Source organism: Eucyclogobius newberryi, unplaced genomic scaffold (assembly GCF_026437365.1).
Source record: "Eucyclogobius newberryi isolate DKJ021-1_F unplaced genomic scaffold, fEucNew1.0.hap1 SCAF_19, whole genome shotgun sequence".
Taxonomy (NCBI): Eukaryota; Metazoa; Chordata; class Actinopteri; order Gobiiformes; family Gobiidae; genus Eucyclogobius; species Eucyclogobius newberryi.
The window spans coordinates 30,738,399-30,754,687 of record NW_027315823.1 but is presented as its reverse complement, the minus strand read 5'-3'; the positions used below and the strand labels follow the sequence as shown (position 1 = coordinate 30,754,687).

Sequence of the window (16,289 nt, the reverse complement as noted above, 5' to 3'; positions counted from 1 at the left end):
ACTACACACCGCCACACACGCAGCACAACACACCGCCCCACGCAGCACAACACACCGCCACACGCAGCACAACGCACCGCCACACACAGCACAACACACCGCCACACACACTGCACAACACACTGCCACACGCAGCACAACGCACCGCCACACACACTGCACAACACACTGCCACACGCAGCACTACACACCGCCACACACGCAGCACAACACACCGCCCCACGCAGCACAACACACCGCCACACGCAGCACAACGCACCGCCACACACACTGCACAACACACTGCCACACGCAGCACAACGCACCGCCACACACACTGCACAACACACCGCCACACACACCACAACACACCGCCACACGCAGCACAACACACCGCCACACGCAGCACAACACACCGCCACACACACTGCACAACACACCGCCACACACACTGCACAACACACCGCCACACACACCACAACACACCGCCACACGCAGCACAACACACCGCCACACGCAGCACAACGCACCGCCACACACACTGCACAACACACCGCCACACACACTGCACAACACACTGCCACACGCAGCACAACGCACCGCCACACACACTGCACAACGCACCGCCACACACAGCACAACACGTTACAACAGTTGAGACTCGCCAGAAATGGGTTAAATTCTGCGTGGTCGCCTGCAGCACCCAGAAGTGAACAGCAGGCGACCCGGAAGGCTTGGACTCCGACCCAATCCAGCCTGAACGGGACTCCCTCCATTGCAACGACCAAAACCCCCCATTCCCCGGGACCGGTTCAGGTAGGATTTGAGCTCCGGCGCGATCTGCTCCTTCTTTTGTCTCTTTTATCATCGCGCACGCGTCCGATCGCGGTTATTCGGGTCGCGCTTACAGAAGTGCCGCTGGTGCGCGTAAAGATGCTTTCTGCACGTTCCATCGCGGGCTGTGAGCGTGTGTGAGACTGTGCAGAGCCGGATCTGCGGATGCTGCGGCGCTTGTAGCTGTAGGAAGTGTGTGCGTGTGTTTTTCCCCTGCCCTTGTTCAGCCGGGCGATTCAAACCGGCATCAAAGTAAACAATCCCCCGCAGCGCAATGCGAACGCGGCGCGGATCATGCGCGGCCGCTCGTCCACGTCGACTCGGGACCGGGAATAACGCGAGCTCCAATTTTTGGGGCTCTGCAAAAAAATGGCGTCCAGTGCTTATAGAAATAAGACCAGGCTGCCATTTTTGTTTTCCTTTTGTCTGATTTTTTAATAAACTGTCTGGGTTTGTGGGAGAGGCAGCGCGCTGCACAGAGGCGGCCGCACGCGAGCCGCGCAGGCCAAAGCTGGCTCCAAAGTTAGCTCCAACTTCAATCAAACCTGACTAAAGATGTGAGGATTATTGCACCTTCTAATGTTTGCTGCTTTTGACAGAAAATGGCACCAAAAAAAATGTCTGGATTGTAGGGTTAGTGTCTTTACATCCACGAGAGGCAATGCAAAACAAGATTTAAGTGAGTTCATCTGAAACTATTGCTTAGTTTGTTTAATTACAGTGTCATAATTGATTGCACAATGGGAGTGTTTTAAACTTTAATTATTCTATTCACCATCATTTGAAAAGATTATAATTATTCACAATTTGAGACTTTACCATCTATGGACCATTTGTCCAACTTTTGGGTCCTACACTGGCTCAGCCGCCCTACCATCCATCTTTAATAACACATGATGTAGGCCTAGTCTTAATGTCTTTATTTGTATGTATTTTGATCTTCTCTAGGTCACACTAACTCATTTTGACCTGTGATACACTGCAACAGAAAATATCACGTTGTATTAACCATATTATTGAAACTACTTTATGCCACAATATGATAATAATAATAATAACCCTAAAGCAGAATATTTCCATTAAACCTTGATTTGAAAAAAACATTTGCTGAATTCAAAAATTGCAGAATGACACAGTGGACTGAAGTACACATAACTTAAGTATAATTAGCTGGTATCAATAGATTAAATTACTCGATCCTCCTCAGTTCAAATAAACAACACCGAAAACTGTAAGTTGATACAGTAATTATTGTGACACGCCTAATTAGAGCGGTGCAATATGACATATATGACAATATGGTAAATGTGCCTGTAAATGTCTTACTTCAGGTTGAAATATTACACAAAACCTGAGCTGACCATAAAATAAACCCTCAAAGTGAAGAAATATCACATAATTATCTTATTTTGGAGATTACACAAGACATTTTTGTGTCTCTTTGAGCAATTTTACCATTTTAATTATAGGCAAACACTCGATCTTGTAAGTTAGCACATTTTCAAACAACAATTACAATATGATACACTTTCCGGTAAATATCCCACCTTTACGTGTGAGATTACATGGAAATTGCTAAATCTGGCCCCCAAAAAAGTGTGATACCAAAGACTGTTTTTGGCTTCTGCTCTTTTGATGGTATCATGCGTCAGTAAATGTCTGTTTAATGCAGCTAAAACAACCACTCCTGCTGTTGCTCCGCCTCTGTCGAGCTCTGAGTGAGTGACAGGTGGATTCAACCAATCACAGGCAGGTGTGAACTGTCAGGAGAAGAAGCAGAATATGACTGTGTTTAAAGGCAAAGCAGCACCGTGCACATCGTGATCCGGCCGTCCCGAAGTCGGCCTCCTGCAGGTTTTCACTCTAGGCTTATACGCACCGCAGGAAGTGAAGCCGCTTAAGGGAAACATATAGCGGGCTTTACTGCAGGCCTGTGCCCCTGGAGGTATCACTTTTGTTTCTTTTGGCTCTCACACGTGGACTGTGCTATGCCTCTGCTAAACCAAACAGACTTAGGAATGGTGCAGCGGGCCAAAGAACGCAAACGAAAAAATGTCTCAAAAATAAAGGCGGAGAAGCAGGAGAATAAGAGCAAAAGCAAAGGAGAGGCAGAATGGCAACCAATTTTCTCTTGGAAATAAAGCAACCAATTAGATTAAAGACTTGATGATAGATCTTATATTGAAAGTGAAATTATTAATACATGTCCTCGCTGCTCTGTCAACAGGGAAAGTAACTAAATATGACTTAACGCCCACTAATGGCATATTGGTACTAGTAATAGTCGAGTCGGCTGGACGTTCAGTACCGAGCCGCAGTGGCAATAAGTTTTATTCATGTATTTCACTTCATTTTCCACCACTATTTCCCTGTATTTTACTCTGAATATAGAGCAAAGTAACTCTAGTATCCTGGTGAACCACAAACAGTAAAATATATATATATATATATATATATATATATATATATATATATATATATATATATATATATATATATATATATATATATATATATATATATATATATATATATATATATATATATATATATATATATATATATATATATATATATAATCTTTTTAAATCTACAGGCCTTGGGCTGGTGTAGGCCCCGCCCCGTTTCTATTTGTCACTTAAAAAGAAAAATCTATGTTTTGTACCGGTCCAAAGCATTTGGAGACCACTTTTATAAACTGTGTCTGTCTGTGGTAGTAGTAGAAATGTTAGAATGGAACAACAACAACAACAACAACAACTGTACTTTCTGTTTTGTGTACTTTACTTACTAAGAAATACTTTAAAGACATTTCAAATTGGTCTTATAATTAAACCTCAACTAATGCGTTTAAAGACATTAATATGATCACAAATAATAAGTGGTTTGTTGCATTTGAACCCGATAAGTCTCTCACCTGTAGGTCCTCCCCTCTTTTAGTGTAGTTTAAAGTCTAGTTTTAGTTTAAAGTCACAGCACTTTATTATTCTGATATTAACAAATACACATGTACATTTCATGCAAATGACTTCAGGTACTGAACAACCATGCCAAAAAGCCTGAAATATGCATCCTACATTATTCTGAATGAGCCACTGAACAATAATAACTTATTGTTTGCAGTATCAAGTAGGGATGTGTGATACTGACAAAAAAAATAATATATAGGTATTTTTTTGGGACGATAGTCAATTTATATTATGTCAATCCAACAGAATTGTGTGAAATGTGCCTTTAAACGTATTAGTTGAGCTTTAATGATCAGACAAATGTGAAATTTCACCCTGTATCCTTCATTGAAACTAAACAACATCACTTTTTTAATTAAAGATAAGATATTCCTTTATTGTCCCACATGGGGAAATTTCATATAACTAAATAAATCTGCTCATTTTGTGCACGCTGACGTAAATGACATGCAAAGTACATGCAAATCAGGTAATGAACCACGCTGTCTACCACAAATGTATTGAGCCTGCGATATCTGTCCTAAATATTGTCTTTGCACAACCTCGACTCAAACTACATTATGCTGAATTAGACACACAGAAATGAGAATGTATTGTTTGTTGTGTCAAGTTGGCCAATAAATGCACAAATAAATGACGAAGTGTATTTAGTCGTAGCGTTGTAAATATGTTACTCGTCATTCATGCATTATTTGACTCTTAACAGTCTGATCTTCACTGACCTGTTTGTGGCGCTGGGTCCCGTGTCATCTGTGCATTGAGAGCTGCACTTGTCTTCACGAGAACTGTTTGGGGCCCCAGAAAATGTACACATCCATAGATTGAGATCGCCTCTGTTACGTCTGATAAGAGCTAAGCCTACACGTTTTGCCGTGCTCTTCCTCAGCGCAGTTAGTAGCCTTTGCACGGTGGTTAGTCGACGCCGAAACTCTTTGAAAATAGTCACAAGGCAAGAAGGGAATATTATCAGAGACGATGATGAATAGTCAGCTGTTGATCGGGTTCAGATTTTTACCCACCACTTTCACTGCGTCTGCACACATTTATCAACAAGTATGTAAGACGTGCATCGTGTACATACAGAGTACTCCTGATGTTAAAAACAGCAACGATTGTTCCAGATGAAATCATTGTTAAATAAGTATACATAGAAATGGGAAATAATTGCAATCTTTTTTGATTTATTAAGTGCTATACTTTGCTTTCTTGTTTTGTTTTTGTATGTTTGTTCTGGGTTTGTTTGTTTCAAAATGTGTTTTTTAATCATTATTGCTACTTTATTTTATTTGATTCACATTTGTTTCCTTGTATCCATTTGTATGACATTACTTACATTATGTCATTACGTGTGTGTGTGTGTGTGTGTGTGTCTGTGTGTCTGTGTGTGTCTGTGTGTGTCTGTGTGTCTGTGTGTCTGTGTGTGTCTGTGTGTGTCTGTGTGTCTGTGTCTGTGTGTGTGTCTGTGTCTGTGTGACTGTGTCTGTGTGTGTGTGTGTGTGTGTGTGTCTGTGTATCTGTGTCTGTGTGTGTGTGTGTGTGTCTGTGTGTCTGTGTGTCTGTGTCTGTGTGTGTGTGTGTGTGTGTGTGTGTGTGTCTGTGTGTGTCTGTGTCTGTGTGTGTGTGTGTGTGTGTGTGTGTCTGTGTGTCTGTGTCTGTGTGTCTGTGTGTCTGTGTGTCTGTGTCTGTGTGAGTCTGTGTGTGTGTGTGTATGTGTATGTGTATGTGTATGTGTATGTGTATGTGTATGTGTATGTGTATGTGTATGTGTCTGTGTGTCTGTGTGTGTGTGTGTGTGTGTATGTGTGTGTGTGTGTATGTGTGTATGTATATGTGTGTGTGTGTGTGTGTGTATGTGTGTATGTATATGTGTGTGTGTGTGTGTGTATGTATGTGTGTGTGTGTGTGTGTGCTGTGATTTTAGAGGTTTTAACTTCTCTTTTCTCCTTAGGATGGCCGAACCCCGCTTTAACAGTCCGTACTTCTGGCCTCCACCTTCAGTTCATGGACAGGTGAGACGTGTGTGTCATTCAGCTAGATTTATTCATTTAGATTTTGAATCCAAACATGGCTGTAGTACTGCTTTAATCCAGAAGAGGGCGTTATAACGCTACTATAGGAATCTACACAGTTCTTGAAATGAAAAACTGAGATTGTGAAATTTATGGGGGGAAAGAACAACGTTTTGTCTTAATTGTTTGAGATGCTGTCTTTGTTATAAACCAGTCTTTCCATATGTGGATAGTCCAAATAACAATTAGGATTATCAAAACACGACTATGACTTTTTTTTTATAGTCAACTAGTCACAATTAGATGATTCATCGTTGCAGCCCTATAATGTAGACTTCACAGTGTTGCATTTCAAATGAGCAAATCTGTAATATAAACTTGGACATTTATGCTCCAGACGTTACAATTTTGGAACATTTACCGAACATTTAGTCATGAAATGTAGGTGTAATGTCTGGTGTATACCAACAGAGAGAGCCAGCACTGCACACAAACCTTTTCTCTGGGACTCTTATACTGGATTATGAGGTCAATAAAGACAGAAACAACAGAGATATAAGTGACCAAGTCAAGCTAAAGATGTGAAATGGCCTGTTCTTGTCACAAATGCTGTTTTCTTGTGTCAGCTGGATAACCTAGTCTTGATCAATAAAATCAAGGAACAGCTGATGGCAGAGAAGACACGGCCTCCTCACCTATCGCCCGCCTCAGAAGCATCCCAGGTGTCTCTCCTGTCTCCACCCACTCAGGTCGAAGGTCACGGGACGTCCAAGAGCCAGACGCTGTCCTCCGTCCTGCCCGGCCATGGCCCGCCCCAGCCTGACATCGCGCTGCACGCCCGGCCCGCTTCCAGCTCTGTCACAGGTAAAACAGAGTGTGGGGGTCTGAAGGGAGAACATGACAGAAGGCATTCTCAGAATTGAGTCCCATGCATTGATGAGTCACAGTCTTTGTATGTGGAGACCCGCCCTGTTTCCATGGCCACAATAAAGAAAGCAACAATGGGAGAAAATTCTTTATGATAATCCCTAAGCAACTGCTGCTTTTTGAAACTATTATCAATACAACCGCATTTGCACATGTAAATGAATGAGTCGATGTTTTTCTCTTGGGCTCCAGCCCACAAACATAATGCATATTCGATATAAAGTCTATAACAGTTCTGGGTATGTCAGAGTGCATCTCATGTTTCACAACCACTAATAGAGCCACAAAACAGGCTTTCCTCTGCAAACATGAGCACTTTTGTTTGGCTAGAGGATGTTTGTCTTTGATGTTGAATGGAAAATGAATTGGCCAGAAGCACATGTTAAGAAACATGTTTGATCATATATCTAACGACTTCAAATTACAGCATACATTTATTACAAATGTAATTGTTTAGTGGTAGATGAAGTAGTGAAAATACAAAATGTAATTGGATAAGACAAGGTTTATTGTCCTCATTTGACCCATTTGGCTGGGAAACTGTCAGGAGCAAATGTGTAATGGGTAAAAGTAAAATGAATGTTGTTTAATGTCATTTTTATGCACACAAAAATAAGATACTGAATCAAGGTGATGCCGCTTGAGAACCTTTTAGAATTAGAATATGGTCATATATTAAAAGTCGTAAAAAAAATGTTTTAATTTTGAGTGTGTAGTCAAGATAAGAGTGATTTGATTACCAAATTAATTGAATTAAATTAATTGCAACATTATTTCAGTAGTTGATTCTAGTTCAGTTCTAATGTGAAGTAAAAAGTATTTTTCAACTTCTCTCAAATAATAGCATCAAAGTTATTATGTATATTCAAAATTGTACTGTGTAAATAATCATTTATGAATATTTAGTGATTACTTTCTTATTGTGCACTCTTTTCCAGGGCGTATTCTAGGGGACGTGAATTTAAACCTGGATGATAAATCAGCCATAAAAGCCAGAGGATTGTGGGAGGACTGGCATTTGAGACAACTCATAGACCACCCTTCACGAACCAATCATGTCTCAGGTACTTAGTGTCGTTACTTCCTGGTTCATTCAAACACCCCTTTTACTTTTTATGTTCTGTTGTAAGATGAGGTTACTAGGTTACTTTTTAACTTGTACTGTTACTGTTACTAACACTAACCCAGCCCTAATTAACCTCTAACTCCAATTGTAATCCTGTTTCTGACACATTCCCTGTCATTATAACCCGTTTCTTAAGCTAAACTTCCGGAGCTCACTATCTAGCATTTACCATTCACATAAAGTAGGTGTGATGCCGGGTCTATTCAAATTGTGTTCACTCACCTCACTGTGGAGGCTTCAGAATCATAGCAACATGAATAATATATCAAAAAGAGCATGCATACAATTTAGAATTTACAAATAAAATGAAATAGACAGGTAGGTCTGAATGTTTACACAATTTATAGTTGGTCAGAATAGTGCAAAAAAATGAGCCGTGCCATAAATGATGAACAATTATTCAAACCAATAAAGTGGCAGGAGAGTCCAACGGCATTATAAGTCTGAAGGTTAAAAATTATGATTTGGCTGAGCAAAATAATATGTCTGTAACCCGACCGACCCGGTGTGAAACTAGCCGACTGAAAATAAAATATCAGCATTTTGCGATACAAAAGTGTGTGTTCAATTGTATCACCAAAGCGCCTAAAAAGCACTGATCATTTGTCAATCGATCGTCAATAACATCATGACTGACGGGTCCCGCTGCTGTCACAGATCGCGCGTGTGAAAACTGCTGAGCTGGAGGAGCCGCCGGGAGCGCGCGCGGAGGCGACGAGGCGCTTTACGAGCGTCGCGTCCCGCTGATCTCACATAGTTATGAGTTACACATAGTTATGTATGTTCCCGTTCTCACACATAACTATGTGTAACATGTAGTTATTGTGTAACATGTAGTTATTGTGTAACATGTAGTTATTGTCGTGAGATCAGTGAGACGCGGCGCTCGTAAAACCCCTCGTCGCCTCCTCGCTCCCGTTTTCACTCCGTTTCACCCCGAGGATGTGGAGTTCAAAGGGTCAAACTCACTCATGTCCAGGACAAAACCAAAACATGTTGTGTGTGTAAGAGAAGTCATTCTGATACAAACAGCTCATCGTCATGACGACTCTGGTGGTGATATGTAACTTGTGAGTGTAAAGACAATATGTAAATGAGACTCATGCAAATAGTCATCTGATGATGATGATATGGAAGAAAGTTATAAATAAGACCATCTGACTTGGTGTTAATTATTTATCAATATTCAAAACTATTAAGTGCACTCTCAAAACAAAACAAAAGAACTCTTATTAACAAAACTATTTGTTAAGAGTTTTTTAAAAATAGAATATTTACAAATACATTTGAAATAAATAATCTTGTTACATCAATGGAAAATATTGATTGTTAGTTACTTTTGTTAAGAGTTTTTTAAAAATAGAATATTTACAAATACATTTGAAATAAATAATCTTGTTACATCAATGGAAAATATTGATTGTTAGTTACTTTTGTTAAGAGTTTTTTTAAAAATAGAATATTTACAAATACATTTGAAATAAATAATCTTGTTACATCAATGGAAAATATTGATTGTTAGTTACTTTTGTGTTTTGCTATGCAATTATCAAATTTCTATACAAATTTGAAAAAAAATTGCGGATTGTGTAGCAGCACCGCTATACAAGTGAAAATCCTTACTCTGAACCCTGCTATTACAAGTTGGTTTGCCTCTGTCGGCGCCACTGAGGTGTCCATAGTACATGTCACTCTCTATCACGGTGTGACTTGATTTAAATTTGACTCACGCAATGCATTCTGGGAGGGAAACACGCCCAGCAGCGTCATCACAACAAACATGGCGGCGCCCGTGTCCCCCGCATGTTCCTTCGCTACCAAAATAAAGGACAACGGCGTACAAAAGGTCGATTGAAATATCTTAAAATCGGGAGATTTAGTCTCAGTCTCCGGTTGATCGAGACATTTTCTGTCATTGACTGTTGAAGCCTGACCCCTGGACTGTTGAAGCCTGACCCCTGCTGACCCCTGGACTGTTGAAGCCTGACCCCTGCTGACCCCTGGACTGTTGAAGCCTGACCCCTGGACTGTTGAAGCCTGACCCCTGGACTGTTGAAGCCTGACCTCTGGACTGTTGAAGCCTGACCCCTGGACTGTTGAAGCCTGACCCCTGGACTGTTGAAGCCTGACCTCTGGACTGTTGAAGCCTGACCCCTGGACTGTTGAAGCCTGACCCCTGGACTGTTGAAGCCTGACCCCTGGACTGTTGAAGCCTGACCCCTGGACTGTTGAAGCCTGACCTCTGGACTGTTGAAGCCTGACCCCTGGACTGTTGAAGCCTGACCCCTGGACCGTTGAAGCCTGACCCCTGGACTGTTGAAGCCTGACCCCTGGACTGTTGAAGCCTGACCCCTGGACCGTTGAAGCCTGACCCCTGGCGGTCACTCAGAGTAAAAAAATTGCACAATTTTGATCTTTTTTTTTTGCCTTCAAAGTAAAAAAAATAAGAATTTGCCTACAGTCCGACCCACTTGAAAAATGTTGGCTCGGGTTACAGCAAACAGACAATTTATTTATCAAAATACAACTAGGATTATTATTTCTTAGTCGATTTGCCCTAACAAAGCAAACAACTTCTTCATAAGACTGGAGGATCAGATCTTCCACCAGAAAAGGGCCCCTCCCCCCCCCCGAGTGCAGCATCATGACATTCTACACCAGGTAATTATTGTCTGTGCTTTTGTCAGGTGTGGCCCTGGCGTCTCGGACAGGTAACCTCAACACCTCTGACATCATCAGCCCGACCACGCCCCCCTCCTCCGGCACCCACAGTCGTTTGGGCGGCGCTCACGGGGCCCACCTGATCCACGGACTGGCCCCCGCTCACTGCATGGATCCTGGGAAAAACCCCGGGGGCTTGGTGGGACTGCTGGGCCCCCCTCCCAAAGTGGAGAGGGCCCATAAGAGGATCAAAGCGGAGAACGGCTCCTCTGTGTTCGTGGTGCCGTACCCCATCTTAGCTTCAGGCAACGAGCAGGCCTGCGTCACCATCACTGCCAAAGAGGGGAGGACCTACAGGTGAGAGACGCAGGCTTATCGGGGTTATTATTGGTGATCATGTTGATGTCTTTAAACACATTAGTTGAGGTTTAATTATAAGACAAATTTGAAATGTCTTTAGAATGAATCACAAAAGTGCAGAAAAATCACCTTGTACCTTTTAACAACATTACATTTTTCTTATTAATCAGCTCTTTTTGTAGCATTTTTTTTGCTATAAATGAATATACTGTATATACTTCCTACATCATCTCATCTAATTTACTTTACAAAACATTAGTAATAAAAAGCTATGTTTAATCTTCCTCCACAGATTTTGACAAAACATAAATTGTTGTTTCAAATAATCTTAATTTGAATTATAAGATACGATAAGATAAGATAATCCTTTATTGTCCCACATGGGGAAATTTTATTGTTGCAACACAGGTAGATACAGAGGTAGATACTTTGTGCTGATATCAAAGCTAAAGGCGTTTCTTTTCTTTGACCGTTGATACAAAACCATGTATTTGGTTTGTGTTCTCAAGTCTATTTACCTGTGGCTCCACCTTTGACTATTATTATTATTATGAATGATTATTGTACAGCAGACTCGCCTTCGATCTACAGTGACTGAGCTCGTCCCTGTGGAGATGTGAAATGGATGTGAAAAGAATGACATTAAACCTTTCTATCTATGTTACAGGTCAGATCTGTGGAGAGACACTGCTCACAGTAGTACATGTTTTTCACGTTCTTTAATAAATACACCCGTCATTTAATAAAGATATGTAGCATTCAGTCAAGTACAAGAGCACAACACAATACACAAACGGCAACTATAGTAATCGACTAATCGCTATCTGGACAATCAGTCAATCAACGTTTATTTATAGAGCTCAACACTCAATAAAATACCAAAAAATGCTAAATTTTTAAGACCATAATATAATATATTCAACAGTCTAAACAAAAACTGTACATAATAGAGTTTGTAGCGCACAATTTTAACACAAAGTAATTCAAAGTGCAACAAACAGGACGAGAGCCTTTACACAGGCTTTAGATTGTCATGACCCAAGAGCAGAAAGTAAGACATTTACACTAACAAGAAGATATTTTATGTTTGGATTATACAAAAGGTGCAATATATAAAAATGTAGACAATAGTGTGACTGTTGTTTTGAAGATATGCAACATTTGAATATTGACTATATCGTTAATAGTTTAAAAAATAAAAAATAAATGCTACAAAATGAGCTGAAAAAATACAAATGAAAATGTTATGTACAAGGTGATATTTCTACACTTTTTTGTAATTAATTCGACAAACATTTCACATTGGTCTGGTAATAAAACCTTTTCTGACATTACATGGTCTGACTTGCTCAACATTCTCTCACATCACAAACTGTGTAGTCTTTTAAATGTGTCTGACGTGCCTCTTTGCTGTTCCAGGTGCAAAGTGTGTCCTATGACCTACATCTCAAAGTCTGACATGCAGTTGCACTCCAAGACTCACACCGAAGCCAAACCGCACAAGTGCTCGCATTGCTCCAAAACCTTCGCCAACGCCTCGTACCTGTCCCAGCACCTGCGCATCCACCTGGGCGTCAAGCCGTACCGCTGCTCCTACTGCGAGAAGTGTTTCCGCCAGCTTTCCCATCTGCAGCAGCACACCAGGTCAGGAAACACAGGGATCCAACACACTTTTCAAAATGAGGCAGGAGAATTGTCAGAATTTGATGTGATGGATAAGGCCAGAGAAGTTATCGTGTGGCGCAAAGTTAAGACATTTTTACCTGGTTTCCGTTTTGTCGACAGTTACTGAGCCGATCCATACGAAACAAAAACAGATTTAAGATAAAATATGCCTTTATTGTCCACACATGGGGAAATTTTGGTGTTACAACGCAGTAGATCCAGATGGAAAGGACAGATAACTTATAGCAAGTTTAAAAAACACTCTTAATAGAAGAACTCTTATATACAAAAACTCCTGTAAACAGGTCCTCTCATATCTTAGTAGTCTGGTTATTTCTGTGCCAGCCATTTAAATCACGTTATTTATCCACAAGGGCCAAAGCAAATGGCGAGAATCCTTCAAACATGGTCTGTGCTTTTAAATGCAGTTCTGTTTTCACATTTTTCTTAAATGTCTGTTTCACGTGTGTATTTTGTGTGTGTTTTTATGATTTGTGTGCTATTACTTTTTTACTTTACCCATACATTACCCGTGAAAAACAGGTTTCACTCTCAATGTGTTTTTCCTGGTAAAATAAAGATAATAAATGCATTAATAATAATGATAATGATATAATAATAATAATGAATAAAGTGTACACCGCTCAAAACAAGGCAACAATAGGCACTTATCCAAGACTGATTAAAATGTGCTTTGTAAAAATATATTTATAAATTACAATTTACCAAGCATAGTGTGGAGGGGAAATTTAGGTGAAATGTGGACAACCGTAATCTAGGTTAAAATTGAATCAGTAGAGAAACTAGAGTGTTTGGGCTGTTATATGCCTTTCCTCTACCTGTAAATACATCTGCCTGAAACGCACCTGAACCAGGTCGAAAACTCATTTCTATTCTTTACTAATACATTGTTATTAGAACTATTTTCTCCTAAAAAGAATCAAGTCTGTGATATTTTCTTTCTTCATTTCAGGATCCACACGGGAGACCGGCCCTACAAATGCATCCATCCGGGCTGCGGTAAAGCGTTCACTCAGCTATCTAATCTCCAGGTGAAACATTTACTCCACATTTACCTACAGAAAGTAAATAGGACCAGAAACCAAGGGCGTTCTTCGAAAATGCAATATTTTTAAAAATGTCTGCATTCAAAAAGTGTGATATTTGTATTTAAAATTTCACACAAACATGATTTTACTGATAACATTGTCCAATCAGAAAGCTGATGAGCTCTTCACTTGGGGATCCAGACACAAGCATGCAGTAGTTGAAAAACCTCGTGTTTGCCTAATAATCAAATCATTTTAAAGAAGAATTGATCTTTGCACGATAGGCCTCCCCTGTGTTCTTATTGAGAAATATGCAAACAGTTTACACGTCAATCCAATCTAATATAATCTAGGGCACGTTTGTGGTTTCCTGTTTTCAGTCGCACCAGAGACAGCACAACAAAGACAAACCGTTCAAATGTTCGAACTGTTACCGTGCCTACTCGGACTCCGCCTCTCTGCAGATACATCTCTCCGCCCACGCCATCAAGAACGCCAAAGCTTACTGCTGCAGCCTGTGCGGCCGCGCCTACACCTCCGTAAGACCAGAACTCACACACAAACCAACCAGAACCACACCCAGATTGTCTCCGGACAGGATTCTCAAACCAGGACCCTGCTAGAATCAACATCTTCTTCAATTCTGCGCTAGCCTAGTCGTCTCTGGAATGTTATATTTATTTATTAGATATTTTTAGATATTTTTACCACTTAAAATGACTTAAATTCAGGATGCTGCTGTAATTAACAGTAGTTTTGACTTGTTGAAATGTACTGCATTTACTACATTGCTCTAGATTATTTGACCAGTTCAAGACATAATTTCTTTTTTGATTTATGTTGTTGTAGTTTCTTCTTTCTTTTTGAGGGAGTTTATTCTACCCTTTTTACATATAAACACCTAGTTTACTTGTACCTTTCTCTACAAATAGTTATTTTTGCATATAATACGTTTAGAGTTATGCTTTTGTCCGTGCCATTGAGGTCAGATATTTGCTCTGATCGTAGAGATATTTGATAGATTTAAAGCTTTTGCCTGCACCACGCCTCGGCCCGTTTCAGTCGATCCTCGCGATGCAAAAGGCACGATTTGAGTCGATCAAGAACGTATCTCGTCGACCACAGCCCCAGTCAAATCCAGATAAATCCTCGGGAGTTTCTGCTGTGAATTAATGACCATTTCTGAGCAGATTGCAGACACCGTTACCTTGGGCAGGTGGAGCCGATAGACGCAAAGTTTGTGAAATTACTATTATGGATTGCACACAAAAAAAAAAAAATCGACTTGACTAAACGAGATAGACAAGCAAATGGCATGGAGTAATATGCAATAACTGCGCTCAATCACTGACACGCTGACTCAGAGGTGAAGTTGTAGTATATTTAGCCGGGAAACCTCGAACGTTTGATGATGAACAAGTAAAAGAGGCTGTATATTTGTCAGATTTATGATTTGTGTCGTCCTTCTCTGCATTAATGTACCGCTCTGTCTCTCTTCTCGCTGCAGGAGACGTATCTTATGAAGCACATGACGAAGCACACGATGGTCGAACACTTAGTTTCTCATCACCACTCTCCGATTCACCGGACAGACTCTCCCTCCATCCCCATTCGCATCGCCCTGATCTGAGCCACTGTCCCACACAACCACATCTACTCTGGTATCAGGACGCCTCTGGGCTGGGGCTGCGCAATATACCACGCATTTCTGCTTTAGGACATTACCATAATCAGAGTATATTCCATGGAAAATGTTGAAAAATGTACCTAAGCATCGCACAAAAAAGTGAACTCTAAAAAGTGCAGGAATATTACTGTATGCGCTCTTTTGAAGGCAGACACTCGGTTCTATTTTAAATCCGCTCTTTTAAAATGGTGAATAAGGATTTGACTCTTCATTGTTTGATATGTTTGATCATAGTTAGAAAAAGGCATTTGTTCCAAATCGTTGGCACATGGTTAATCTTCACGTTGATACATTTTTCGGCTTTTGTAATTCGGTGATTTTGAAACGGGCCGGACCCTCAAAGCGCTAGAGGTGGGCAATATTAAAATGTATGTAATATTGTGAATGTTGTTTAGAAGGTATCAAAAAATGTAATATCGAGTTTATTGGGGAAAAAAATGCTACAAAAAGATGATTAAATATAGATAAACTTTCATATAAGGGTATAAGGTGATATTTCTGCACTTTTGTGATATATTTCACAGACATTTCACATTTGTTTGATAATTAAACCTCAACTGAAACATGTTTAACACGTTTCTGTTGGATTTAAATAACATCGTCTTATGTCATTGTCGAAATACTTCGCCACCGCTACCTAGTGTTGCTTATTTCTGAGTTTACTATGGAACATACTTTAATATTGGATGCAGGCAGCACACAGCGGTCTCATTTAGTCGCTTCGTGCTGCTTTCACAATATGCCCAATGGGGGGGGGGAAATAGAATGAAGTCGGGCACTCCAACTTTTGATTTAGGAAAGAATACGACAACAGAAACTAAACCTGACACATTATGGTTTGCACATTCCATTTTAGGCTCCAGACTTTAGTTTTAGAACGTTGTTAAAGGTTTCAATAGTAGTCATCTGGACAATGCTTTAAAAAAAAGTTCATATTTTCTACGATGGATCAATCCTGGACGTTAGAGGGATTACACAACATTTTAGAACATTTCTCCCGTGAAATGACTGTCCTGTGATATA

At 40.4% G+C, this 16,289-nt stretch overlaps 1 protein-coding gene across 1 annotated transcript; it reads left to right on the top strand.

Annotated features, from left to right (window-relative positions):
* The first annotated feature begins 601 nt into the window (after nt 1–601).
* Nucleotides 602–15,342, top strand: znf362a (zinc finger protein 362a). The gene is made up of 9 exons (XM_072452627.1): nt 602–795; nt 5,731–5,791; nt 6,418–6,655; nt 7,657–7,782; nt 10,532–10,862; nt 12,285–12,509; nt 13,504–13,582; nt 13,960–14,118; nt 15,087–15,342. The coding sequence occupies exons 2-9, from the start codon at nt 5,732–5,734 to the stop codon at nt 15,207–15,209; spliced, it is 1,341 nt and encodes a 446-aa protein (XP_072308728.1). The 5' UTR covers nt 602–795; nt 5,731; the 3' UTR covers nt 15,210–15,342.
* Nucleotides 15,343–16,289: the final 947 nt, after the last annotated feature.